Below are 25260 nucleotides of genomic sequence, written 5' to 3' on the forward strand. Positions count from 1 at the left end.
CTTCACACACACCCTGCCCTCCCTGATCTGACCATACCTGACCACAGCCACCTTTAGCCCGACCTGCCTCCAGGTCAGACATCCCTCCCTTCCCCACCCCTCACCTTCAAGGGCAGCCACTGCTTTCACACAGCGGGGGCAAAGCGCCGCCCGTCTGCAAGGCACAGGCTGCACCAGGGGCTCGCAGCCTGGCACGAGAGCAGAATATGCAAGAGAGCTGCACTGCGGACCGGGGACGAGACATCTGTCCTCGCTGGAGGAGAGCGGCGCTCGCCGCATTCTCCCTCTCCTCCCGCTGCATATGGCAAGCCCGTCCGAAACGGTGTCAATAAACCGCGGCGGCAGGAAATGATTAAAACATGACACCGAGCTCCTGGCGGCATAATAATGGGGATTTCATTAAAAGCTCATAAAGCGAAGGCACGCGGAGTATTCGGCAGCTCCAAGCTAATTGCCCTCCTAGTAAATTTTCTGATGTTGTGACATTGCCCGGGCACAACGCAAATGATGCGGGAGGGGTGAGGAAAATCAAGCGCTTATTTCACAGGGATTCGCTTCCTACTTGTGCGTTTTTAACATCCAGCGTTACAGAAACGAGAATATTAATAAACGGTTGTGACCTACCTTATATAATGCAGACGTAGAGGCTGATCCAACAGCATATGCTACCCCGATAATTGAATCGCCCTGGAAACCATCTGCATATGCCATCATTACGATTCCTGTGATTGCCATTATTGCTGCCACTATCTGCACAGACAAAGCAAAGCGACGTAAAGCTCACTGCAGTTTCATTACACGGGAAGAGATTATCGCTGTGTGGGGTTTCAATGAGTGCCACTAGCTGCTTGCTCTGACTTCAAGCCTTACCCATTTCCCTTAAATAGGTGGTTATGAACTGTTGGGAGAAGCGGAAAACATAATGAAAGGAATCCACTTGGGAGATACGACTCCAAGAAATTTTAAGATGCTGTGCTCAACTATACAAGGGGACAAATATTCAGCAAAGCCACCAATTTGACCAATTTGAATTGAAATGCAAGAATTTTGAGGGCCAATCCTTCTGGACAGCAGTTCAGGAGACTGATCCCTGAGCTGTGTCTTTAAGAAGCCTTTACCATTGTGCTTAGTTGGTGTTAGTTTTTATTTGTTAATTATTTTTTTTTTTTTTTCCTTTTGGCTTGGTTTGGTTTGTGGGGGTATGGTGGTTGTTGTTTATGTTTGTGTCCCTCATCTGAAGAGCCCAGACAGAGCTTCTAAGAAACTTCAAGGACAAAGAACAGGACTAAGTATCTGCACCACATCTGAAATCCTTGGTCTTGACTCCAAGGAACTCCAAACAGTGTCAGGGATCCCTCCATGAAAAACTCCTTCTCTCTGCCTAATTGCTCTAAGAAGGTAAATACAGAGCCTAAATTTCGAAGGTGCTGAATAATTAACTTCTGCAGACTTAAAGGAAAACGCATTTCCTCAGACCTGTGGAAAATTACAGCCCCGTTTCTGAAAGATTTTTATATAGATTTAAAAAGAATTACAGTGACATTAAACAGCTTGTTGTTATAAAAAAAGGTCACTCATTTAGTAGAGCTCGGTGTCGAGCAGAGGATGCACAACTGCAGATAGCCAGGGTTGGCTGTTACAGAATCACCAGCAGTATGTAAGGATCAGACACTTCTCTGTCATCAGATAGCCATTAAATCACACAACTCCCCAGTGAGAAGGAGGAGAAGGGCCCTCCCCATTCATAGAAGCTAAGAAACGAATGTGATTATCCTTGACAGTGTAACTGTGTGCCTCCCACAGGCCAGATGCAGCAGACGTGGCTCTGGGTCAACTTCAAGGCTGGCATTTGAAATTCAGGTCCCCCCGGCCTAATGGCAAGGGCTGGGGTCCCATCTACGTTCGTATCTCTCAGGTATAATGCAAAGGTTCAATGAGATTTGGAAAAAACTTTAGGAAGAGGGGACAAGGTGTGTTCCTTCCCCTTTCCTGACTAACAGCCTGGTGGTCAGGCCGCTCTGGAGAAGGGCTGAGTCCCTTTGTGTCCCCAAGACTGCCACCTGAGGACGTAGGACTCTCACCTGTGGCCTATCTAGGTGGACAGGGGAGCCTGCTGAATTTTCCAGGGCCTAAATGGAAACCTGGCCTCACTGCTTCAGCGAGTTTGGGTATTGGGAGAGCTGACCCTCTGCTGCTCCCCCTGCAGCGCTCAGGGCAGGGGTGGCAAGGGACCACAAACCAGCACCCAAGATGCTGCAGTGCTGACTTTGACCTCAAACCTATTTCTATCCAAGGACTTGAGAGTAAATTACAGTGAAATTCTCTTAGAAGAATGAGTTTCAGCGGCATTTAAGGCTGCCCCCTGCCCCATCCAGCCTGGCCTTGTGCACTGCCAGGGATGGGGCAGCCACAGCTCCTCGGGGCAGCCTGCGCCAGGGCCTCACTGCCCTCAGAGTGAAGAATTTCTTCCTCATATCTAACCTAAACCTCCATTCTTTAACTTAAAACTGTTCCCCTTGTCGTATCATTACACTCCCTGATAGACTGTGTAATAATTCTGTAATTCTGCTGTTCCTCCTTATGGTTTACCCTAGCATATGAACACCACAAAGGCCCAGCCTGGCAGCAATGCAGAATTAGACCCAGGACCCTTCAGAAGCCAGCACGACACCTCCTGTTTGTCCTCCGAAGCCTCCCTGTTGCCCTGCACATCTGTTTTAATCTGCGGCTGTGTTATCCATCTTGCCTCGCACATAAATTCAGACGTAGCGTTTCAGCTGTCGGCTGTGATACTTCAGCAGCAATATCTCAAGCAGTATCTCCCACCAGACAAAATAGAAAAGCCCGATAGCTGTGCCCTTCTCCAAATGGAAAGGATGAAGATTTAACACCCGGGCCCAGCAGGCGAAACCTTGCCTTGTGCTAGGGGCGAGGAGTAAATCCATCATCCCCGCGGGGAGATCCTTCCTGGTGGGAAAAACACCTCCCTGCTCCGACCACACCAAACTCAGAGAGACAGCTTCCTAATTTAATCAACGCTTTAGAAAGCCAGCCGCCTTTTCCCCTGAAGCAACCAAAATGATGGACACTACGGAGCATCACCTCGTGAGATTTCAGATGAATACGACCTGATTATGGGAGAACGCTATTTAAACTCCGTGTTGGAAGCTCTTCCTGCAAATTACACATCGCTGCATTAGCACAGTTGACCTCTGCTTAGCGTTTGTGGCGTGTTTGCTTTAGGAACCTGCGAGCACGTCCTGCAGGCTGCTGTGAGCTGGTGAGCAGCAGCAAGGTCACACAGCAAAGCCGGCTGTTGTAGCTGACAGCTCGTTAAACGAAGTTTTTAATTAACAGAGGAGTGTAGTAACTTTCTTGTGGAGCCTCTTAGAGAAGGAATGAAATCAGCCAGCCTCTTTTTTCTTTTTTTTTTTTTCCTGGAAGAGAGCTAGGCCAACTAACATTTTAGTCAGGAACATTTGTTTTCCACATGGAGCACAGCAGAAAATGGGGTGCTGCAGTAAAGAGATCTGCCTTCGTCCTACAGACAACCATTTTTGGGGGAAAACTGTCCCCAGACCATTCTGCACCCACCTAATAAGCATTAATTCAGCTTCACAGATGAAACACAACCAAAGGCTCAAGTCTGGAAACTTTTAAGCACATGGCTATTGCTAAGCATCATAAACCAACAGAGCTGTTCAAATACATCAAGTATTTTAAATATTTGTGCTCGCTCTGAGCTACAGCTGTCTGGACTTCCCCAAGTCCCAGTGTTAACGTGGATACAGGCTGCCTTATTAATTCATGAGACATTCACAAGTGGCCAAGCAAACCAGGCTATGGTGCAGGCTGTGCCGTTTCCCTGGGCAGTGCAGTAGGTGCTCAGGGTGGCCAAGGTTCTCCCTGCACTGAAGCTCTGACTCTTTGCACTTTTATAGCTAAATAGCCACACGTTCATTGCTGTATACATCACCCTCGTATGAATATTCTTCCTCCGGAGTGAGTTTTTCTCTCTGGGGCTGGGTGCAGGCTCCTTCCCACACTCCAGCATCCCTGCTGAGGGCACTGCAGAGCAACTCCAGGTAGCTACACGCAGCCAGGGCAGCTGCATGGAGCCCCTGCAGCCCCCCTGCAGCTGATGCTTCCACAAGCAAGTCTTTGCTGCACCACGAGGTGACTGCCACGATAGGTTGCTCTTCAGACAGCCCACCTGAAAACCCAGCTCCCAGCGGCTGCTCTCTCAGGACCGGGGCACCAGCAGGGAGCTGGCAATGCTGACAATCTGCTGCAGAGCTTCTAAGCTGTCACAGCCACTGGTTCTCGAGCCCAGGCAGCCGAAATCTGTCTCAGGTACACGCACCGGCTGCTTCCCCACCACGACACGCTGCAGACATGCCCTGCGGCTCCACGGCTCTCAAAGAGCTGCTGGGAGCTGAGCTCCTTTGAAAAAAAAAAACCTGGCTGTGCTCCTGGCTGCTGAGTGCTTCTGTACAAACACTGGCTCAGGGTATATCATTACCCTTATTTCTTCTCGTCCCCTCGCTGTCCAAATAACCTAATTACACCTGCTGTCTGAGAGCCTCGGGAGCGAAAGGAGTGGATGCATTCAAAACACACGAGGCTGGGGCCGAGCTGCTTTGTCGTATTTCAGTTCTCAAACACTTTCCTGCGTGGTTATTAACATCATTAAGTGTTATTCTGGCAGGAGGGCTGCTGGAAAACGCTGCTAATTGCCCTTCCAAGCACGCTGCATACAGAATCTGCCAGTTAGCAGCAAAAACAGTTTCTTTTACGTGCAGGATTTGCTCTTCGCTTCTTCTGCCAGGATTTTTGTACAAACCTCACGGTGTTTACAGCATTAATACCAATGCATATTTATAACATTTTTTTTTTTTTCCCAGTCAGTGAAAAATGGCTAATAATTGAGGATAGCCTTAGTATTTTTTACTTTTTTTTTTTTTTTTTTTTTTTTTAAAGAGAATGGGCTAGGGAAATACAATAGTTGTGTTTGCTCTTCCAGAAAGAGGCTGATTTAGACAAAAACTGTAGCTTAAAAGGTATAAAAATTACTATTTTTTTTTCTGCAGGGCTCAGTAGCACCTTGCACAAGTGAGTAGTAACAGCAAGAGGCTGAGATGATCAAGGGACAGGGAGGGAAGTACAGCCTCAGAAGTTACTGCTCCTGGTAACTGCTGTAGAGAGGACCTGAGCATTTCAAACCCTGCTTATTCTTTGAGTTAGGCATCAGTGAGGGTAGGTCACACTCATCTGATGTTTTTACGTTTTATGAAATAGACGTACAGATGTCTGGCTTTAGCTAACAAGGTGAAACGTCCGTGTCCTTACCTTCAAGGGAACCATGGCTGAGGTCTATGAAACACCAGGGAACCTCCTTCACTTTATCTGGTCTGGTTGAATTGACCCTAGTGAGCCACGGACCCTCCACTGAGCCCATCCAACAACCCCCTGCTGACAGATCCCTACCCATGCTCTTGTGACAACACGCAGGGGTTCGATGTTCAGCCTCCATGCTATGTCCAACCACCCAGCCAGTCCTGCTGGGAGACCCAAGGGACTGTTTTACATTAAACAGTTCCCTCTTCTGCTCCCAAAGGCCAAGCACAGGGCTCTGCTCAGTGTGCTGCTGTCTGCTCTGAAGGCTACATCAGCTGCCTGCGAGTCAGGATGCCTTGTCCTTTCCTTTCTGAGCCCCTCTACCTCACTATTAACCAAAAAAGTTGGTGTCTTTGTCATTTTTTATAAAAGCCTGTTTGGATGAAATCCCGATCCATCATGCTTTCCACAGAACTTACATCCACCTGCCCCTTTGGTCCCAGGCATCAAACCTGTCCCAAAGAGTCCCTAATTAAGTTCAAGGCCCTTGGCAGCTCAGTAAGGATTGTACCCAACGAGATCATGAGGCCTTAGACCATTTCAGTGGGACAATCTGCATGGGCAGAAACAGCAGAAGGCATACCCAGTCCTTAGCCAAGATATAAAGGCAACAAGTTAAATTGCTGCCCACTAAGAGATTTGGGTACATAAAATCACAGGAAACAGTCTTGCTCTTCCCCAGGGCCATGCACACGTAATTTTGCTTGAGTTCTTTTTGTTTGTTTGTTTTTCAAGAGTGAAACATTTCCATATTACTGTCCGTGTGTCCTGTAAGGCTTTAATGAAAAACACACCCTCATGCAAAGCAGCTGCTGTCACTTTTAAACCCTATTTGGCAAATGTATGCATGTGTGAAATGTAATAGGATGCAATAAAAAAATATTCTACTTATTGAAAAAAAAACAACTATTCAAAGAACTAATAAAATTACTTTGGTTAGAACCTAAGTATTTATCACTAAGTTTAAAATGAAACTAACTGAGCGCTCTTCAGCACTGTAACCCAAGCAGAACAAGTTTATAGGAATTTGGAAGTCCTCCTATTTTAATTTATCTAATTACACTTGGTTGTAATAGCTAAATTTGTATTACCTCTGGAGTCTGCCATCTCTAGCTGATTTTAAGGCTGAGGTTCGCATCATTAATCGAAATGAGAAATGGTTTCATGGTATGTGCATACCATAACGCAGCAGCACTACGGTAGCACAATAGCTCATGGATTTAAGGGTAGGTATGAAAATGAGAGAGATGAAAATCAGGCATGTCATTACCCTTGCTCCCATGAACCTGTCTTTCAGCACGATCCAAGAAAGCAAGAAGACAAAAGCTTTGTTACAACAGAACAGGGCAGAGACGTCTGTGGCTGTCAGCTTCTTTAAAGCCAGTAAATACAAGTAGTTAGTCAAAGTCCACAGAATAGAAAAGGGAGCAGTCCTTTTAAGAAAGAGTTTCAGCGTCAAACCGTCTTCACCAAAAATCCGACTGCATTCCCTGAGGAAAGAGAAGAGTTTAAAGCTCAGCTAGAATCGTGCTTAGCATTCAGTCCGGCACAGCAGACATTCATTAGACTTTTATCACACTCCATTAAGTGCTTTTCTTAACTACTCTGCGCACCCCTAAGAAAGTATCGGTTAATTCACATGGAGCAAATAACCTGCATTTTTCTCAAACAGCAGTTTCCCAAATAGCAAAGAAGTAACTTACCTGGAATAATCACACCGTGTGCAACCACGATCCCAGGGCCTCGCTCACATAAATGAAGGTTATCTATAAAACACTGACAGTTCTCAGCTTCTGCCTCCAAGGCCATGAACACGATGATTATAACTGCTTTTTTTTTTTTTTTTTTTTCCTTTCAGCTTGACAATTTTTCTCTTGCTTTACTCTGAAACCTGCTTTTCTTTTTATTGAAATATGTTCTAGTGCACGGCCAAATAAGCTTTGAGAATCACCTGGGATACTCAGAAACCCTGCTGGCCACATCGCCGCAGGGGGACAGGCATCCACCAGAAGTGGGGCTGAGCTGATGGGGCTGAGTCCAGGAAAAGAAAGGAAAGGGGAAGGGAAGGGTGTTTTACAGATGTATTTTATCGTAGAGGGGAAAGTTGTGTGCATTTTAAGACTTCTCTTTGTGGACTAGATTGCAAAACACCCCCTAGCTCCATTAGAGCTGTGTGTCACACATGACCTGAGCAAATTGTTTGCTTCTTAGGATTTCAAGAAACAGAAGTCAGCTCAGAAGGCTGCCCACCTCTACCCTTCCCAAACTGCAAAGGCCAATTTTTAGCAAATCCACCACCTCTGGACTTGGTTAAAGGGACTCCTCAGGATACCATAGTACAATTCAGGTCCTGACTTCAGTGCAGTCTTGCTGGCTTGTCTGCATAAAACAGGAGTTGTCCCACATGGGAACGTGTCACAAAACCAAAATGCCAGGGGAGCAAACCAAGGTACCATCAAACCACATCATTACGGGGCGACATTAAGGGACTCGTCGAAATCCCATGCGGCCTCGAGGCCCCAAAGCGTTTGCAGCCAAACACGGCTGTGGTTGGAAAATTCCTAAAACATCAACTATGTGGAACTAACGAGCAACTTCAAAGAATGCATTGCAAAATAGAGCCAAAAGCACCTGAGGGTTTTGGTGGTGGTGGTTTGTCTTTGTTTGTTTTTGAGATGGGAGGATAACCATTATCCAGTTTTGATCTTGCTTTTACAGGCAGAGTTGTTTTCAAGTGTCCTAAACCACTTTTCCTAAATTTGGTGAGTTGAACTGTTAAATATATATATATATATATATATATATATGTATATATATATATATATATTATTTTTTTCCTATTATGAATAGAAACCATCTAATTTTCAGGAAAGCTGAACAATAACATCTACATAATACATAGGATGAGCTATGTCTTACTTAATAACTACTCATTCCCTGCTGCCACCAAAATGACCTGGGGTACAAAGCACTCATTTTTGGTAATAATAAGTTCCTTTCTCAAACTCTGTGCTGGTGTGTGCAACAAGCTAATGCTCAGGCAGGTAGATCTGCTAATTACCTCCTTCATTCCATCTGACCTGTCTGTTCTCTGAAGTCAGCCCTTTTCCTGTAGGTCTGAACAGAAATGTTTTACACGGAAAAAGAACAGCCGGTGGCGTGTATCATTTACCTGACATGCAAAGCAAATTAAGTGCAGCAAACAGATTAATGCCTCAGTTTGAACGTAGGCTGTTGTACCACCAATTTCCACAGGAGTTAAATGGGATGAAACTCCTTGTTTGAGAAAGGACTCACTGGTAGCAGAGACTGGAATGTTTGTTGGCTTGCAGATGTAGCAGTCGATGTTTAAAAGATGTTTTTCTCCCCGTGAGACTTAGGTAAATGCAGAGATGATTTTGGGCTCAGACAGACGGCCTCTGACCTGGCTGCACCATTGCTGCATTACATGACACCAGGGCTGGTGTTCACTGCCTTGTCAAGAACAGATCTGAATTGTGAGCTGCGGACCCGTACGGAGCCTGATGTCCAAACCAGTGGGAATTCTGCATCGATTTAGAAGCACGATCAGATCATTACATGGTTGTAAATGCAACCTGTCTCAGAGACTGTCAGGATTTGTCTTAGAGGGAACAAGCTTGTGCTGTATTAAAAGAGAGGAAGGTGCTTGGGCTGCTTGCAATAATGCAGGGCACAATTCACCATCCCAAAGGCAACAGCAAAATCATCCGAGCACGTCACCGTGGCACAATCTGCAAGGCAGCAGGAAAAGCTCTTCTAAAAATGTGCCACGGGAAATTATATCCCTGTAATCCCCGTGCCTGGCAAGGTGAGGCACTGACAGCGGGCAGATAAAAGGGACCAGCAGCTGTAGCTGGAGGCCGGCTAGGCCAGAGTTATGCACGAGATGCTGGGAATATGCCCAGCACTTCTGCTCGTCTGGGGGCAGGAGGCATCAAAAAGTCAAAAAGGGGTGGTGGAAGGGGGAGATGCCAGAACGGGTTGGGTTTTCTTGTCCTGTAGATCTCCAGGATTTCTGTGCCCAGACAAACTTCAAGCAGAGCCAGGAGGATGGGGTCCAAATCTCCCTGACTGTGGATCCTTGGAAGGAGGAAGCCTTCAGTACAATGGCAAATTTTGTGTTATTCTGGGTCAGGCTCTCTGGGCTGGTCAGCTATCTGGCAGAGACAGCTGTGGCACTGCCAAACACGTCGCTTATCTCTAAGTTCTCAGAAGCCGTGGGAGGGATGAACACAGATTCACAACTAGGAAAAGAAATTTGGAAAAGCTTCACACGGCCCAGGCAATGAACTGTTCAAGCACATCGAGGAGCCTTCATCACACACAGGAGAATGCAATGACCAGACAAAACAGAGGCCAGTGGTTCCTCATCTGTCAGTTCAAAGAAAAACAAGAAAAAAAAAAGCAGCAAAAATTTGTGGCAGGGTCATGCTGAGCAAGACAGAGACCAGACGAACTCACCTCAGTGCCCAGGAGAGCTCCGAGTGCCTGATGAATAACGCTCAGCGAGTGAGGAGATGGGACGAATACTTTATTTCCCCATCCACGTCTACAGGAGATTGCCTTGGGCTTTGTGAAGGCTGGCTGCTCAGTGGTTAACTCAGCCTCTTTGGCATGCAACTAAAATTAAACTTGCAGAAGTCATCAGGACATGACAGTGATTAAAACCCTGCGCTCAGGGGAGAGGGCTCCGCGGATCCCTCCTCGATACAGATATCTGCAGGCTGTTGACTTAAAGGCAGAGACAGATCCAAGGGCAGCTGACCCTGAAACTATGACACAAACTATTTCCAAATGCACAAGAAGTCTATTTAAAACCTGCCCTCTAACACAAATAGCTCCTTTTATTTGCAGGTAGCCCTCAGCCATCAGCTCTGGGCAGCGTGCCATGCTCTCAGGAATTACAGCACCTCAGGCAGACGTGTAGCGTTGCCTCTGGCACCCACCGAACAGCCTGCACCACCTCGTCGTTATTCTGATGCCAGAGCCTGCAGAAGAATAGATTTATTCACCCCTGACGCATGGCAGCCTCTGGAGTGTAATGCAGCAGCTGGTTTTAAAACAGCTTACAGGAAAAAAAAAAACAAACATATCTAACAGACGCTACCTGGGGTAACATGAATATGGGAAATGTAATTACAGCATCCAGAGTAATACTTGGCAGGGCCACCAGTGACATTAGGGCAGCGAGAAGCACTGCAAGACCTTTTGTCAGCATGAGTTGTTCCCATGTCATTCAGTCCTTCTATCCCAGTGCTGGCACCTGTGCACTAAAATGTCGTCTAGCTCCATCTCAGGGGATGGACACCGCAGCAGTGGTGGTTTAACAAACGTTGATGTTTTTCCAGGAAAGACCAAATTCTCATTTCGTGTGTTGTCTAAACATAAAGGAAGAGCCCAGCTTTGTGTGACCCTCTCACATAAGCAGTGTCTGGCTCCAGAAGCACAGGAACGCTGTCTCCCAACAGGAATGGCCCAAGGGAAGCCCTGGCTTTGTGCTGCTGGTCTTCCTCCCTACCACAGACCCATTCGGGGTAGCTTCAGGAAATACAGATCCTCACGTCTCCTCTGGAAAGACCTTTGCAGTGAAGATCTAGATCTGAGTGCTGTTCTAGAAGTGGCTGAGGAGGCTGGGACGAGCACTGCTGCAACATCGATGGAGACATTTGTAGGTGACAAACTTGCAGATGGCAGAAGACAGCAAACATCAGCCACTTTGGGCTCTCTTCAGTTTAAGTGAGGCTCACATCTTGTTGTCCTTTCTCCTACAAAACCAGCTCTTCCCAGCATGTTCATCTTTCCTCAAACCCACACCGAGAACGCTCTTCCTTTAAGGCTGCACAGCACCTGGTGTTACAGCAGGCTATACTCTGGCAGAAGGCCATCGTACATTACAGAGCTTGTCCTTGACAAACCAAGACAGGGCGCAGGGAGGCAAAATTTCTTGACATTGAAAATATCTTCCACCTAATCCAAGCCATAACTCTGTCAGGGCCCTACGCCAAGCCCGTGAAGTGCTTTCTGCTGTGGGAAATATCGGCAGGGTGAAAATTCCCACTGCTGAGCTTCAGGACTTTTTGTTCATGGCTATTGCTAGGACTCCCACATTTCAAGGTCTGTATTATGCGGGACATAACCTGTTATCTACAACACTGGGGAGAGACTAAGAGCTGTGTCTTCCACCTGAAGACAACTAAGATACTTCACAGAAATGCAGCAGGGAGGTAATAACTGTGAGTTAGTTTTTGAGACCACACAATTTAATCTCTAAGGTAACATATGAGAGGGAAGAAGCACACAATTTACAGCCTGAAGATTATAGCCCTTTCTGAGAGCCAATGTAAAGCTGAAGACTGAGACTTCCATCCTTCCAAGCGGGATTTATTTGTTGAGACATAAAAAGGAACAACGGCCCTATACAGCTTTACCAGCCTGGGGCAGCACTCTGCAAGTCACTAGCATGATCACTGGACTCTGCCAAGAAACCTCGACATTGTTTGTTCAGATCCACTGGGAATATCTGCTGGACAAGATGTCATATGTCTTTAAAGCTCACAGTGAGTAACTACATCCTCCAGAAACACGAACACAAATTTCCTCCGGACTCTGAGGCAGGCCTGGAATCGTTACAGGACAGGCTTCACTGGCAGGAATTGGCTACTCGCTCCCCAGAAATAAAACCACCAAATGAAGCAACAAGACATCTTTGTATAATAATAATAATAATAATAATAATAATAATAATAATAATAATAATAATAATAATAATAATAATAATAATAATAATAATAATAATAATAAACAGTAGCAGGAACAGTATCAAAACCACAACACAAGTAGTTATGCAAACTGGTCTAGTTTGGAAAATAACCCTGCTGTGGGCAGGAGGCTGGGTTACACGACCTCCACAGATCCTTTCCAAGCTAAATCTTTCTATAACTCTGAATTTAAAAACTACAAATGATGCTTTTCAATTCTTGAAGTGGTCAGAAAACCAAGCAGTCATCCTGAAGAGATTTCCATTCCCATATCTAAGCAGAGAGAGTTTGGCTTGTGAAGTCTTAGCACAGCACAGACCAAGTCGACTGGTCCCCATGATAAAGCCAGCATTTGCCAGCAGTTATTTGCCAGATCCTCCCTGGGATCTGCATTCCCAATGCATCTGGAATGGGAAATACTCTGGGAACACGCCTCGCCACCAGCCCATCAGCTCTAGCACTTTGCACACATTCACAAACCAGCTCCACATCTGTGTGCAGAAATTCCTCTGGGCATGTAAGCATGTGTCCTCAAATTTAACAGCTGAACTCTTAGCAGCTTGGGAAATGTATCTATTATTTAAGCATGCTTTTATTATGCACTGCCACGAATGTCTGGACCAAAACTTTGTTCTGATGGATATGTAATCAACCAACCAACTGCTGAGGATCTATCTGCAGGGATGTTTATTCTCACCTTGTTCCTTATTTGCTCTGCATTTGTTATTACTTTACCCCATACCCAGCAGCCAAGCTGACACTGTTAATGTTCTCACAAATACTCCAGAAAGAATCTCAATGAAGGCATCATTAACGTACAAAGCACCAGGGTTTTCAGAGAAGCAGTTAATTAAGTGCAACTGTTCAATTTTAGCCACGCTGATTTGACAGAAATGATAATTTAGGGCCAAATTACATCTCAGATCCTGGCAAAAGCAGCCAAGGGAAGACTTTGGCCCTGCTACACTCCAGCTCTGACAGTCACAAAATGAATTCCCTGAGTGCTCAATGACAGACCCGCAGTACCCTGCAGAACAGACAACTCTGCTGGAGGCAGTGAGATTGTTTTCAAAGGAAGTCCACACTGGAGTAACAGAGCTGGGTCCCAGCTCCAAACTGTCCTGTAAATACCTTCCTTCCATGGGTGAGGCATGCGATACCTTGGCACATTGAATTTAGCTCCATCCTTTAAAGCAGCTTCTACTTCAGTGTCAGATTAGTAGAGTAATGGAAGTAGAAGAGGAATTGTAAAATTAACTGCCCCAGAGGGTGGTGGCATGGAAGTGTCCTGAGAACAGGTTAGCAATGGTTTTGGTAAGTACTGGCCAGGGTGGAGGTGAGCTTGGTCCTGCTGCAGTGCTGGTGGTGGGACTGGATGCCTTCTTTGGGTCCCCCAAAAGAAGGCTGGCTTCTAAAAAGCAACAGGCATTTATACATCACCACCCCTGCAGACTAATATTATAGTCAGTACTGTAGACTCCAACAGTCTTTGCACTTGAGGCTGAGTTCAATTGCAACTTGCAGCCATGGAAAGCCTGGGGTCAGAGAGCCATTCCTCTTGAAACGGAGAGGAAAAGCTATTTCCATGTGGAGCTTTACAGAAGAACAAAGCCTTCACATCCTTTCCTCACCATGAGTTGTTTTGGTTGCGCTTTGTACTGCCACTCTGTCATAAATGGGCCAGGAGAGATTAATTAATGGTGAGTGGAAGCCTGATCCAGACAGGAACACAAAATATAGAGATCTTAGATAACGGCAAGATTATAGGCAAATTACTGACCTTTCCAACTCAATGAAAAACCCTCTACAATCAATTACCCATTTATTCAAGAATATATCACTCATCTGTTAGCCTTTTGTAAGATATTTATGAATGAGATTTTCAGCAGCGTGACCTTCAAGCTGTCTTCTGACACCACGGGTCAACCAGAGAAGAGCAGCGATTTCAGTCCGCAGAAACCAGGCTGCTTAAAGTGATATTGCCACAATAAAGCCTACCTGATTTTTTTGATTGGAGACTGCTTCTCCTGTGCAGTTGCAAGGTGCCCAGAATAATAAATGGGAAACACCATAATGTTCCAGTTTGTTGAGAACCAAGTCATGAAAAAAGGACAGTCAAAGGTCTCGTACGTGATTTTGACAAACTGCGTGGTCCCGACCCAGGAGGAAGAGACGGACAAAATGATCAGAAATCTCCAGATAAGCTTAAGAAACGTGGATGTGCAAGACTGGCATCGTGTCTGTCCCTCAGCTTCTTGGCTGCTGCTCTCTGTGTGCGTTTGTGTTCCTTCTTCTCCTGGATTATAAAATAAAAAAAAAAAAAAAAAAAAAGCACAGAAAAAGAGAAGAGTTGCACACATAATTAATGCATTCAAAACAATTCTTAGCAAAATCTCCCCTTCCGCTCCAGACACAAACCATCCCCTGCCTTCTCTCTGTAATTCCTGCGCGCCTGACAAACACTTAAATCCTGCTCAGAAATACTTCAGTAATACTATCTTCAAGGTGATAGAACAAAATATAAACACAACACAGAGGCCTGAGGTACCAGCATTACAGCTAAGCTGTTTGCCTTATCAGCCCTTCTTTCGTTCTGTCAGCCAAACCCCTAGAATAGAGCTCCATCTCTTGGAGCCAGCTACATTATAAAGTCAATTACTGTGCATGTTTGCAACATAAAAGCTATCTGAGCTGGTGCATCTGAAGCCAGAAACAAGTTCTTATTATTCAAGATTTTAACTCAAAAATCACTTTTTTCTTTTTTTTTTTTTTTGCAGGCTGAGAGGTGGAAAAGAAAGAGTCTGGTGGCTCTGTATTCCAAAGCAGAGACAGGGTTTTTTTTTTCAGTCAAGGTTGTGTATTTACACTTTTGAAGTTAAAAAAGGAAACCGGACAAAACTGAAGCTCAGCATGCCTGGAAATAAACCTCTAAAGATAACCCAGGAGGAAATGGAAAGTTGTCCTTTCCATTTTAATACAGTACTTTTCAGACCTAATCTGCAGATCACTGGAAACAGAACTGTGGACTGTGTAGAGAATTAATCTCACTGGCTAATGACTTGCTCTCCAGACGTACCTTCCAGAGAGGCAGCCCATGAATCCTATTCTGATTTCAAATTCCAGCTAAAAACAACCAATCCAACAACACTGGATGCTGAGCAGCAGTGTTTGATTGATTTAGGTCCACGTACTCACGCGGCAGAGATGAGCTCCAACCATTTACCACACTAGAACACATTTGCATCGGTTTGATACAAGAAACTGGAGTTCTTTCTAAAAATCATGACTGGCAGCTATTACTATTCACATCGCCACCTGATGTGATGTAGTGTAAGAAGCAATCTAATTCTTGATGTTAAGGGGAGCCACAGACCTACTGCAGCGAGAGCACACACTCTTAAATGTGAGAGAGGTCCAATTCAAAATCAGATCTGACTTTCCTTTTATACTACTGCTTCTGCTACAGCCATAAAGAAACATAAAAGTGAGGCTCCGAGTTATTAAATCAGACCTACTTTACACCTAAAACTTACTCCTCATAACAGGGAGTACATTTGTAACCAAAAATTTTCTTAACTTGACACAAAGCTTTTTGTAATTGCAATTGTATGCTGCATTCTTCCCCCAAATAATGAGCATTTAGTTACTCCACTGTTTAGTGGTGAATCAAGAATTTAAATAAAATTACAGGTTTATTAAAACATGGAGAGGATAATCAGACAGAGCTCTGAATAGAAAAGCATCATTTTAGCATTCGCTTTGGCAACTGATAGAAAAGAGGTGTTTTTGTAGTACTAATAATGACTGGCATCTTCTATTAAGAAGTAAATTACAGTTTATTTGCAAGTTAGAATGGTTTAGAAAGAATATATCTCATACTATCCCCTTGCAGGTTTTCCTGCTAAGCAAAGCTATCATGCAATTAGTCCTTCAGCTAACAGTTAAAGTAATCATACAATGATGGAAGACTAAAGTACCTTTATCTTCACATTAGGTTTTCCAATTACCAAATAACCCTGTAATTGCTGTTACTATGCATGACACTGTCATTAGCATTTGACTTGGATGTTACAGGTCTGAATGTTGGGGAAAGGCACAGAAACATACACTTTTTGCAAGTCTCAGCTTGGTTTAGAAGACCTATGTAAGTTAAAGCCTAATTAAATGGGCAGCGGGGAGTTTTTGTAAGTGCTTAATGGGTAGGGTTCACCCCATGTAATGCAGTTAGCAAATAATTGCATATCCAGACTCAAAACGTTGCCTAGGCACCCTCTATACATAATGATAATGGAAAAGCATGTTGAGAAGGTGGCTCTCGTCCTCATGTATCTAAGGCAGGTGGGATGTATGTCCCACTGGAGGCTCTTCTCTCCCCTTAGACCAAATATCTGTATTTAAAGTGAAAACCCCAGTCAAATTGGCACAGTAACTTGATGGTCACTTAAAAATCCATGAGATTTGCACACCTAAATCTTGGCCAAAGATCCACAAGGACGAGAAAAGAAATATCTTTAAAAAAATCACGGGGATTGAGCTTAAAGAGGGTGGGGACATACGGAAAGCAGACACACAGGTTGGAGGATTTCCAAGTCATGAAGCTGAGGCTGGACTGAGCTAGGAAGTAGTGCTTCTGTTCAGCTACTGAATGATATGTTAATGGGGAGAAAAAAACATTCATTAGCCAAAGTGGTTGGTAAATAGCATTTTACCGTTAGCAAGGTGGTAGAAATCCTTGGTGACAGCTCAGCCTGAAACAGACCAACAGACCTGTCGAGAGCATGGAAACAATCTGAGAGCTCAACAAGGATGGAAAGGCAGAGAAGAATGTAGATGACACTGCAGATGACACATGAAGAAGACACATGTCAGTGGCAAATTATGTTGAGAGGCAGCTAGCAGAAACATCCCTTCGTGGTCCTTTTCCATCAAAGTAATGTAATTTTTGCATGTGATGTCTCTGTGACAAGATGGAAACAGAAAAAGCTTCTGCTTTTGTTTTCAAAAGAATGAGATGAGGAAAATCAAATCCTACAGCTTTTCTTCCGAACTCGTAACTATTTTGTAACTACATCCTAGAAAATAACATCTTTGTTAACCTGCCTATCAGGTCAATCCTATTAAAACCTCACTGATGAGGAATGGAAGAGTGGAAGAATGCATAAAAAGGGAACTTAAAAAAATTGCAAAATAAACATTTGGAAGAGTATGATGTCAAGGCACTACCCTTTTCTCAAGGGAACTAAAGTCAGTTTTTAAAAAAGATGGATTCTGATTTTGGATGTACCCTAGTGCCAGCACGTACAGCATTATTTCAGCCTGATATCTGCAAAAATAAAAATAAAATTAAAAAAAAATGAGAGCAGAGTGGTCTTCTGGTATCCTAGGTATGATCCTGAAGATGCTGTACCACCCACTCCTTGCTGCAGTCGTCACCCTCAATCATTTTCAGAGGGTTTCCATCAAGAGAGTACTCCTGGGGTACAACATTCCTCCATTTTCCAGCACAAGACTGAAAATGTCTGACTCTTGCTGCCATCGGTGGTGCAGTGACAAGACAAAGGCTCATCTGCCACAGTTCCAGTGTGCAAGGGAGATCCAGCCTGTTCTTCCTCCCCTTTTTTCCTCATCGTATCTAGTCAGACAGTTTTGCAAAGCACTTGGGACAGTTAAATTATTTCAGTCATTTAACTGCTCTCTCCTCAGCACAATTCAGCACATTCAAAGGTCTCTGGTTGCAATTTGTAACTGCTCCCTTACCACCCCTGTTGATGACGGATGGACGTCATGGTGAAGAAGTCAGTGTTCACAATACCTATGGGTGCATTTGAGCTAAACTTCTGCAGTAAAGAACATGACACGTTCCTGCTGGAAGCCCTGATGCGCGGCTGATCGATGATCTGAACTGTGATGGTTTTTCCTAGGTATCCTTATATCACCCGTTGTTCCTCCTCTTCCTCTTCATCAGACCGTCCATGGTATGAGCTGAAGTTGTCATTGTCTCCGAGGAGGTAGATGGCTGGCTTTTAAGGGTCCTGGTCTCTGGCCAGGCTGAAGCTGAGGAAACCTTGTAAGACTAATTTGTGTACTAACGTTAATCATCCTTTTGACATCTTCTGTGCCTACTGGCCTTACAATTTCTCAGATAACACATCCTATGTTCCTACTGAGGCCCAGATCTTTCTCTCCCATCCTTGCTTCCTTCTTGCCTACCCCCAGCTTGCACACAGGTACAGGAGGGGCCTTCACGTGGCTGTGCGGTTTGCAGCACTGAAAAGAAACGTCAGCACGTCCGGACCCTGCACCATCTTTCAGAAAACAGACGGAAGAGGCCTTGTGCAGGCATACTGTGACGCCGAAAATGCGGCTGTTTATGCCTACCTGATCTGCTCTGCCTCTCGACTCTGCTGTGCCGACAGATTCCCGAGGGACTTCGATTCTGCAGCTCAAGAATGGGAGCAGCAGAATCTTCAGCAACAGATAGAGGGGAGAGCTGCCTAGTCATGCCTCTGTGTCTGCTGGGGCAGTTGCCTCCTGGCTTGCATTGGATGACAGATGATCGTGAGGCACCTGAGAAGAAAGAGTTTGCATCAGTTTGGCTGTAAACTCCCTGGAGGAAAGCGGGGCTTTCAAACACTGCCAGTGAAATGCATACAAACGATTCAGCGGGAGAAAGGAAGCACAGTGCAAAAATCAAGCTTTCAGCTTTGGTCAGAATCAAGTAAATATATAAGTAAATAAATACTCCACTCTCTCCCCCCTTATAGATAAAAGGTGCCGTACGAAAACCAGTCTTTCCCCTGGAGAAATGAGAGCCCTGTAGTGCAGCATATCCTTAGCCCCATGGCTCCATCCATAGGGTCTGAACAGTCAAAGGAATTTGTACTCACGTGGGCCCCTTCCTGAGCACTGACACTGAATCGGGCAAAAAGAGAGGTCACCATCCTTCCCTAGGGTAGAAAGAAGGGCTGAGGAATGACTGCCTCCTGGGGTCAGTGCTGGCAGGCTCCCAAGAGGACGGCTGCCCCTTTCCATCCTCCAGAATCATCCTTGGGGGTCTTGCATGGAATGAAGCCTCAGCCACTGACAGATCTGTAGGATCAGACTTCTTCTAACTCACTGAGGAGGCCAGATTTAAGTCTTGACGTGCCCCACATCAGGATCTCCACATCTTCAGAGAAGTTGCTTTTTCTTCTGCTGCTAGGTGCAGCCAACACCGCGATGCTGCACTTCACAGGGAGGCTTTGCAGAGGCACGAGGCAGCAGACAAGACCCAGGTCCCAGAAATAGCAGCAGCACCAGATGAAAAGTTCATCAGAGAGAAGGACGCAGCATTTTACACGTAAGAGTTTGAAGGACTGGACTGAGAATCAGCAAAGAACAGAAAGGAGTGCGGTGCTGGGATCTGGCAGAGTGAGCCTGATCATCCGTGTGCTCCCAAACTGATCGAAGGTGCTTGTTTAAGAGGTCAACACATCAGCAGCACATCGGAGTCCTCTTTGGAGCCAGTAAGTCGAGATGAGAGGTCATTTTGGTAAGCAGGTGTGTTGATGGTCAGTTGAGATCACCCAGCACTTTTTTTGCAGATGCAATTTCAGCTGGTGACCACTCAACCCAACCTGAGTCACCAGAGCAGCCACTGACTTTGCCACGACTTGGAAGGATTCAATACGACAAACATAAGCCTCACATTGAAAAGAATAGGAAAAATAGACACAAAACCCACATGTAAGTTGCCGAGTATGCAACAAATATGGCAAGCAGCTCAGAAGGCAACATTCTGCATTGCAACACGAGCCATTTCAGTACCCGTTGTGCAAACATCTCCACGCCAAACCACATAAAAGTATATTCTAAGGCCATGATTTCAGTGTTTAGGAGACTGTATGAATGAAGTCAACACTCTTTTGCCAGAAGAGGCTCATATAGCCTCTCATATAATCTTCAAAGATTAGCTTAAAGCTATGTTAGATTCACCAGCTCTAACTACAAAGACCACGAAGAAAGAGACGAATACACTGTACTGCTCACAGAAGCCCTCTCAGCCTATTTAGAGCCTCCAACTTCAGTTTTTACCCAATAAACCCCTAGGGATGATCCTCCAAGATGCTTTCTGCTTGCTCCCACCTTGCCACACGGCCCTACAAATTCAAGCACTGAGGGATACAACACAAGGTCTGTAACAGGACAACCACTGAAGCTGATTTTGAAGGATTAACACCTATACGGTGTCTAAGCACTATATTGTCTCTTTTTTTTCGGTGAGCATCACTCCCTACAGAACTTTTTAGAGTCTACTGGGTATTTTCAAACTTCTAAAACAGCTTTTCATCTTCATATATTTACTTTTTAATGGAGAAAATCTTAATCTAAGAGACGTGCAATTCCCTCCAGGACTTTGTTCTACTCATTTCCCAAGACCAAGCCTCCAAAGTCCACCACAACACCTTTATTTGACAGCCAAAAATTAGTTCCAATCTCCACAAGGTTAAAACAATCAGTACTTTCTGGCCTAAATATTCAGTGAGGAACTTACAAATTTTCCAGTCCACAACTTGAAGGGGATTTTTTCCGAAAGCGTTTGCTGACTGCCTGTCCTCTGAGAATCTGCCGCCAAGGTGCATCGACCCAAATCACTGCTCACTTTGATACGCTTCATTTAAAGAGATTTCATTAAGTTGAAAGACACATGCTACATCTCAATTCAGGTAATTTAGAGCAAGCTCAGGATTCACATTACGCTCAGCAGAAGTCTAGCAGATGATCTGCAACCGAAATTTCAAGGAAACCTATTTTTCCTCATACGCAAAAAGAGCTCCGAGTTATTTATATCTGGTACAATAAAGGAGCATCAATCTTTTCCTGTACATTGAGAAACTCGGCAGTTGAGACCAAAACTGCAATTCAAGAGATTGCATTTAATTGAAAGTCACTGCTTGATTTAGTGAAATCTTCTTCTATATGTGAAAGCAATCCGATAGCACGGCAATTTATCAATATTTCATTGTTACCGTTAGAAAGCCTAGGCCATCTAATGCTACTGAAGCTGAACATATTTTAAGGAGATCCTTTGACAGGGAAGGTGAATAGATATGTGCTGGGATAATTTGTCCAAACCTGGTATCAGCAGCAAGGGCAACAAATCAGCTTTTACAACACACACCAGCAAAACCCTGCACATCCGCGCCGCTACCCCCGTTACAGGAAGGGAAGGCAGAACGATATGGGACTGCTGTTCTTTGCCTCACAAAGCATTTACCAGCTATCAACCAGGCATCCACTGAGACCCTTCAAACTTGGGGAGGCATCAAGAGCAGCATTTGCCACTGAAATTTTGCATACACGAATCCCACTTGCCTGCGGAGACCCCACGGTCTTAGGTGGTGAGCCCGTGCCCCCTCCAGAGAGGATGCTACTGAAAAAAGATTGGGAAAAACCTAGCAAAGAGGAAAAATCTTGCCAGTCTGATGGATCTGACTGCCAGAATTATTCCTAGATTACCTGGAGCTTGTAATTGAGTGTCAAAGTAACACTCAGCCCACGGACTTGACAAAGGAGGGAACGGAAAACAGGAAAGGACCCCACAGGATTGTATCAAGCACTTAATGGATCAAATTCAACAGGATGACTTTCCATTATCAGCTATAAACAACCCTCTGCTCTGTCCCATTTTTCAAGATTCTTTTTATTATTCTATTTCAATAAATCTTCTTCTTTGCCCTGCAAATGCAAACACCTTACAGCTCAGGAAGCAAAGCCATTTCTATACACGTGGAGACCGAAGGAAAAGCAGCAAGGAGAACCTGGGGCTTTCTGCATGCTTTTAACAGTCTGTCCTTGTCTGGCATTAATTAGCACGTACTTACTCCAGTGCACTTCCATTTAGCAAGGTAATTATGCTTGTGACTACCCCAGACCACATGATTAATATCACCCAAATCCTCTCCTTTCCACGTGCTTGAGCACTGTTCCAAGCCCAGGCTGCGGGAGAAGGTGAGCCACTGTGAGCTGTTGCTGCTGGGCTGAGTTAAACCAGGAGCCTGCAGCACACGTGTCCTGAGAACCATTGTCACCATCCACCTGTAAAAATCCCTTGTCCCTCTGACAGATGATGACTTGTGGCTTTCCATGGATACAGAGATTTCCAAATGCAGCTCACACGGTGAGAATATTTGCCCCCTCCTTGGCTTCAGGCTACACAAAACACTCTTATCATACAGGAGGCTTGGAGAGAAAAGATTATTTTGAGATTCAAAACAACTTTCAGATTATTTTTGTATATATAGGACATATTTGTCATGTGACAACAGCGCTCTGAATACTAAAAAATATGCCATTTTGTTGGAGACACCTTTTCTGGTCTCAAAGTTGCTACTAGAAATGGATTGAATGGACTTCAAGTAAAACAATCAATGCCATATAAAAATATAGCCCTGGGAGTAACTTTTCTGGCCTGGTCATCATAGAATTGATGTGTTTTTTTTTTTCTTTTCTTTCTTAAGACTGCCCCAATAGAAATTTAGAACGTCTCAAACAGATAATTGAATCCTCTTCCAGAACCTACCTGTGTGTCCACGACACGAAGTGTTTCCCTTTTTGAGACAGTAACATCTGGCTTGCTGGCACGTGTTTTTTGGTTTTGTTTTTTTTGTGTGTGAGTTAGGTTTTTTTTATTATTACAAACTAAATTGATGGTTATATTAGTGGCATGTTTATGAGCTGATCATTTTTTGTTTTATGTTCTCAATGCCCTGCAGAGGAGTGCTCACCCACAGCTACCACAGGAGACAACCCGCTGCAAGAAGTCAGTCAAGGCATCTCCAACCTCCCTGATATTCAAACAGCATTACAATACGTTTCTTCTACTGTGTGCTCAAAATCTCACCTCCTAATACTTCATTTTTGCATTGACAAAACGATGTCTTCATACCACGGCCGCGGAGACAATTGCTGAGTTTTGACAGATGGATGGAGGAAGGAGCCAGCCTGGTGTGATGTGGAAAGTACGTCAATCGAAATGTTCCTGCTAAATCGGGCACCGGGGAAAGAATTGACAACATTTCCTTTACACCGCCACGTTACCTGATGGAGTGAGCATCCGCTGCGATGAAGGCCTCGCTCACACATCACAAGCCTGTTTCCAGCAGCCTGCGTGCACGCTGGTAAGTCATTTCACAGCCACGAGGGCTGGAGATTTTGCAATGGAATTTGCTCTTAATGCGGTGCAGTAAGGGGAAGGTGATGTCAATTTTATGGCCAGGGAAATATCTGATGCACGTGGCCCAACAGAAATGGGAACTGTGGTGCTATTGGTAGAGGAAAGCTTGTTCTGTCCATTTTACAAGAAGAAAACATCATTAGATAGCAGTAGGTATGGCTTTAATTAGGTTGTTTGCTACTGCTGTCACACAGCTGCAGGCTGGGCTATCTAACGTTACCAGTCCTGTGGGGAGCTAGCTCCATGGTTTATTTTATATCAGCCAAAGGAATTCCTTGTAAAATCAAATCCTGTCCTTCCTTATGCAGGAATAAAACCACAGCAACTCAGTACAACCAGCAAGCAAAGCTGTTCTGGACATACCTGAGGACAACAGCTGACCTGCGAAGATAAAATTCAAGGGCAAACTCTCCCCAGCTTTTAATGAGTCCAGAAGCAGCAGTTTGACTCAGGATACGAAGCCATAATTACATTACTACCAAGCAAACAGACCACAGGTGGAGTGCTGTTACAGACAGCGTGCTACACAGGTTTGAGGAATCAGCATCTCTTATTTTATTCTGTGAAGAAAAATGACTTCACCGTATCTCAGACATTTGAAGACATCCTTCTGAGACTCTGCAACTGGCCCCTGTGTGTCTGAGTTAAGCAAGGATGCCTGCTCAGAATAATGCTCTGTTAGTTTACTATTGTTTGTTTTGGAAGTTTTTATATTTGAAGGGGATGAGAAGGTTACAGCATTTTTTGTTTTTTTATTTTTTTGCCTGAGGGGAAAACAAGATTTTCAGATTTTAATGAAAAACAAATGACTCAGTGCTGGTGTACATCATTTTCCTTGTACTATGATTAACTATTGTCAAGAGCAGAAAGCAAAAAAGCAGACATTTTTGTTGTAGTTTAACTGTGACATCCATCTGCAATCTCTGCCAATTATCCTCTCGGTGTCTGCACACAACAGTTCATTTCAAATCAGCAGATGGAAACTTCGCTCACAATTAGAAATCTCAATGATTTCAGCACGTCCTCCTGTCCTTGCTGTAAAGGGAGCGAAGGGGCAGCAAATAACTTACATTTTGCCATCCCATAACTAATGCAGTGCCCGACCAGGGATGTGTCACACTGCACGTGTCACCAGCCTAATTATCAGGGGAGGAAACCCAAGTTAAACGGTCTGAAGACCACCCCTTCTCCCCCACTCCATACACAACAGGAATGCCTCATGCTTAGGAACTAAACCTCACCCACGTGGCTTCCCACCTCCCACCAGCCAACACCAGGGCCAAGACCCCTGCCACGTCCCACATCCTGCACTGGGAGAAGGAAAGCTCTCACTGCAGTGATCAGTAAGTTCCTAAAAAGTCTCAGAGCAGGGACAAATGACAGAGATACCTGTCAGGGGTGATGAAGGTGTATCTGGTTCTGCCTTAGAGGATGGATGACACAGATAACTTCCCCAGGTCACCAGCCAGCCCTGCATCTCCTTGGCTTTATGACGAAATAGCCCTAGGACCTGGTCTCTGTGTGCTAAATTCTCCTGATTTAAGATACAGATACAGGCTGCAGCACATTACAGCCATGGGTCTTGATATCACTTTACACAAGATCTGGAAAAAAATAAACAAAACATAATCTAAAGCAATATATAAACAGGGAGAAAAGCTGACAATAACTACAGACTGAGGATGTATCATTAAATTGAAAGAGATCTGTGCAACTCTGCCAACTACGAGGCTGTAAGTAGCTTTGAGCAAAAGAAATGCAATGAGCTAATGAGGAGTTGAGTGCATCTGCATCAAACACCACGAGATCTGAAGAGTTCAGAATTAAAGGAAGGCAACCAGAACTGGGCAGGAGCATCTTCACATAGCA

General features: G+C 44.7%; 1 protein-coding gene across 3 annotated transcripts in view; it reads right to left on the minus strand.

Moving 5' to 3' along the window:
* The window catches only part of SLC35F4 (solute carrier family 35 member F4), a 102009-nt gene that overhangs the window by 3553 nt on the left and 73196 nt on the right, over positions 1 to 25260 (minus strand). The window contains exons 2-5 of one of the 3 annotated variants that reach the window (XM_032188935.1): positions 18555 to 18743; positions 14175 to 14472; positions 6668 to 6887; positions 625 to 750 (exon numbers count right to left, since the gene is read on the minus strand). In XM_032188935.1, the coding sequence (XP_032044826.1) occupies positions 625 to 750; positions 6668 to 6887; positions 14175 to 14472; positions 18555 to 18743 (833 nt within the window). Of the gene's footprint in view, positions 1 to 624; positions 751 to 6667; positions 6888 to 14174; positions 14473 to 18554; positions 18744 to 25260 lie in introns of those variants that run through there. The other 2 variants (XM_032188936.1, XM_032188938.1) reach the window with 2 other exon arrangements.

This window comes from Aythya fuligula, chromosome 5 (assembly GCF_009819795.1).
Source record: "Aythya fuligula isolate bAytFul2 chromosome 5, bAytFul2.pri, whole genome shotgun sequence".
NCBI classification, from domain to species: domain Eukaryota; kingdom Metazoa; phylum Chordata; class Aves; order Anseriformes; family Anatidae; genus Aythya; species Aythya fuligula.